The sequence below is a fragment of the Saccostrea cucullata genome, unplaced genomic scaffold (assembly GCF_032062105.1).
Source record: "Saccostrea cucullata isolate Sc308-1 unplaced genomic scaffold, CSIRO_AGI_Scuc_v1 ctg16094, whole genome shotgun sequence".
NCBI lineage: Eukaryota > Metazoa > Mollusca > Bivalvia > Ostreida > Ostreidae > Saccostrea > Saccostrea cuccullata.
This window is the reverse complement of record NW_026941218.1, coordinates 9,498-13,158: the sequence shown is the minus strand read 5'-3', so window position 1 is coordinate 13,158 and position 3,661 is coordinate 9,498. Positions and strand designations below refer to the sequence as shown.

Below are 3,661 nucleotides of genomic sequence, written 5' to 3'. Positions count from 1 at the left end.
TTATACAACTGTAAATCACATGAAATGAGGATAAATACAGTATTTAAATTCAAAACAGAACTTTACATATGATAATTATGATTAAATGCAAAGATAAACTTCATAGGAAATGTAAACAAAAATAAGACAAACTTACCTGTGGAATATGTCTGTCAGAAAGGAGATTTCAAAAATGAACGCGGTCTCAACATTCACATGGCAAGAATGCATCACTGATCAGGATGTTTACTTCAGTGGTCATAGAGAAATTGAGCTTTAAACAAGAAAAGCTTCACAGCAGGAAAATCATCATAGTAAAAGAGAGAAAAAACAAAAGATAGTCCTACATTTTCTGAAAATGTAAGTTCACTTCTTAGAAACAAAAGTGAAAATGAAACTTTAATTTTACAAGTGTATGACGTCACAATGCATAGGTAAGCATATTTTTTGCACACGGCCCTAAACAAACTTTAATCGCTGCCAAAATCGTAGTAGCAGCGTTGTGAATCGTAGTAGCAGCGTAGTGTATCATGTAAACATAGTGTAAACACACCCTATATTTCGGGGGCTATACGTACTGAATTGACCCGGCTATCCCCCCCCAGGGGCTGCACTCTCTTGACCCACCTATCCCCCACAGGGGCTGCACTCCCTTGACCCGCCTATCCCCTCCAGGGGCTGCACTCAGTTGACCCACCTATCCCCCCAGGGCCCATGTCCTAGATATTGACCCGCCTATCTAGGCCCCTTATACTACTTATATTTGTTCTTTTTTAGAATCGGTAATTTGGGTACATAGTCATGAACTGCTTACATAACTGGAATGTTCTAAATAAAGCATGCCGACTCGGCGTAAAAAAACAACAATCAATCAATCAATCTAAATAAAGCACGAGCGGGGGATTTACTGGAATTCCCCCGAGGGAGAGTGTACTCACACTGGGCTGTCTATGTGGGTAATGTTCATGGATTTCTTTTTCATTTCAATTACATATTATTTTTAATTAAAAAATTCTGATAGGTATCGTTGTCTTAGCATGCTTTGCAAATTAAAAAAAAAAATCATATAAAATACTATGAAAATGAATTTTCATTATCAATACTAGTAGTAGAAAATCATTCTATTGAAATCGATTATAGGTCCTACGTATTTTTTCTTCTGTATGAAGTATTGTTTCTTTTTTTGTTAGTTTCTTTCACATTATGCTTAGGTTGGAAAACACATGAAACATAAAAATGAAAATTGTCTCTGACAATGAAAGACAATATACGAGAATAGAATAGAATATATATTTATTATTCCAGATCAGGGCCCTTGTATATATAAAGTTCATTAAAAAATTTGACTCGCTAGAAGAGCTAAATAAAAGTTAATGTAGATAACAGTATATTCTTCTTTCACAAAAATCAACAGGGGACGAAGAGGTTGTACATTTAGCTGGTATCGATGATGATGATGGAATCGATGGAAACTCAAACCCTTCCCATTTCTTCTCCATCAGCGGAAAGACTTACAATAAGGCTATGATCAAAAGGGAAGACTTCTGGAAAGTGGTTAAGGATTCCAAGGCCAAAATAAACAACGACAAGGACAGGAAATACAGGTTCCCAGCAAAATAAGTCATAATCATCTTTCCAGTAAAGTTTATAAGGCTTTTAAGAACTTGGTTTCAAAAAATAGCGCAACGAATTGTATTCTTGTTCTTTTTGCACTGTACAGTAAAAGTGATAGTTCATGTTAATAAATATTTCGTAATTTTGTTTCTAAAAAAGAGTCATTTGCACGATTTAATAAACATGTGATTATTCTCATATACATGAATTTCACATTCACAAGAAAAAATTTACCCTGTAATACAACCAAAAACTGAATAATTTGTAAAATGAAACTATAGGCCACGCCCAGCAAGTAGAATAGTTGAAGAAGCCATAAGAAGAATTGGAGAAACCGGATACAATCTCCTCTGGAAAAACTGTGAACATTTTGCAGCTTTCTGTAGATACGGAGTAGAGTGGTCCGAGCAGGTATATATCCTTAATAACAGCCGTCTGTAGGTACGGAGTACGAAATGCGTGGTCGATAGGCTTTTCTGTGAAGTCGAGAAATCTATGGATTGATCGAAAGAAAGGGCTATATTTCACTGGCGGATTTAAGGGGTGGGGGGCGCACGCCCCTCCCTAAAATTTTCGAAGTATGCCATGACTAGTAATAATAACGCCATATTTTGGTACATAATTCACCTATACCACTATTTTTGTGGCTGATTTTACTATCAAAATACACGAAAACCTTGGAGCTTTTGGGGCTTCGGTCCTGGCCCCTCCATTTAGAGTATGATATGACTAATATTTTTAACTCCATGCTTTGTTACCTAACTAACCAATACCACTATTATCATGATTATTGTGCCTGGTTAACTACTTAAATACACAAAAACCCAGGAACTTCCGGGATTTTGCCCTTGGGTCCCAGCCAGGGCTTTGCCTCAGACCCACCGGTTGAACAAATTTTTCCACTGTATCTCATTTCTACATGTATTAATGACTGTGTAGTATAGGGTGGCGCTGTGAGAACGCCATCGGCATCGAAAGCAACTTGCCTAGAAAGTCGAGCGGTCTAACGCACTGTTCCTGTACTGCTAGAAGACAGATTCCGTAGGTTGAGAGTTAAACCCCGGGCTGGGGTGGAATTGGGTTTCCTTATAAAAGTGAATTTCTTTGTGCTTTCTATTTAAGGAATGACTCTAATTCTTGGCCATATTATCGAGTATAATCCGCGAAGCGGATTATAAAAAAGCGTAAACTGACCCAAACCAGATTATACTCGATAATATGGCCAAGAATTAGAGTCATTCCTTATAATTTAAATTTTAAAATAATTAAACAACTTTGGATGTAAAATTGTGTTGCTTTTTACGAGTTCAAATTTACCGCGCAATAATACAACCGTAGTAACGGAAGTGATGTGAAGCGAGGGGAGGTAATAACTGATACATAGATCTAGCAGCCATGATGTGTGTTTACATGAGTTAAGATCGAGTGAGTGTTTGAAGTTAAAGATAGAGTTATTAAATCTTGAATTTTCCATGGACTCCGAGGACTGGAAATGAGGGGATTGCATGGACAAGATGATTAAGCTGGTCGTCAAGGGGGCGTGTCCCCATACCAAACCAGATTATACAAAATGTTTTGCGTTCCTTTTTGGAAATCAACCAATGAGAGGCGAGAATATAAACAAAATTAAATTATTTATACATATATATCAGTTTAATTATATACTAAACTTCCTCTACAGGCAGATAATGCCTTAGGTTATCTGATGGTCGGACTAGCCGCAGTGATATTCAGGGGTATACTAATGGAATGGTTCAGTGAGAAGGAGGACTAAGGTTGAGCAAGACTGAAAACTGGAATATGTTCATCATATTGTATTCCCAATGAACATTTAGTTACAATTATTTATTCTAATCTCAGATTTTTTTTCATTAAACCTTAGCTTTCAATCCAGAAAAATTACTTCTTGAACTCAGTGTTTAAAATTTTGTTAGATTTGGATAATTTGATATATTCAGTACTTACTTCCAAAGTTTTATATTTATATTGTAATATCATGTATTTTAATAAAAGCGTTCAATATTTAAAACTGGCCACAGAATGTAATATTTTTACCGCCTAAATATGG

General features: G+C 36.1%; 1 protein-coding gene across 1 annotated transcript; it reads left to right on the top strand.

Annotated features, from left to right (window-relative positions):
* Positions 1 to 838: 838 nt before the first annotated feature.
* On the top strand, positions 839 to 3,367 carry LOC134257443 (phospholipase A and acyltransferase 3-like; the record flags this gene model as incomplete). Its single annotated transcript, XM_062740062.1, has 4 exons — positions 839 to 935; positions 1,394 to 1,583; positions 1,875 to 2,004; positions 3,275 to 3,367. Coding segments are annotated over 4 exons (510 nt in total), but the record flags the coding sequence as incomplete, so codon positions are not given.
* Positions 3,368 to 3,661: the final 294 nt, after the last annotated feature.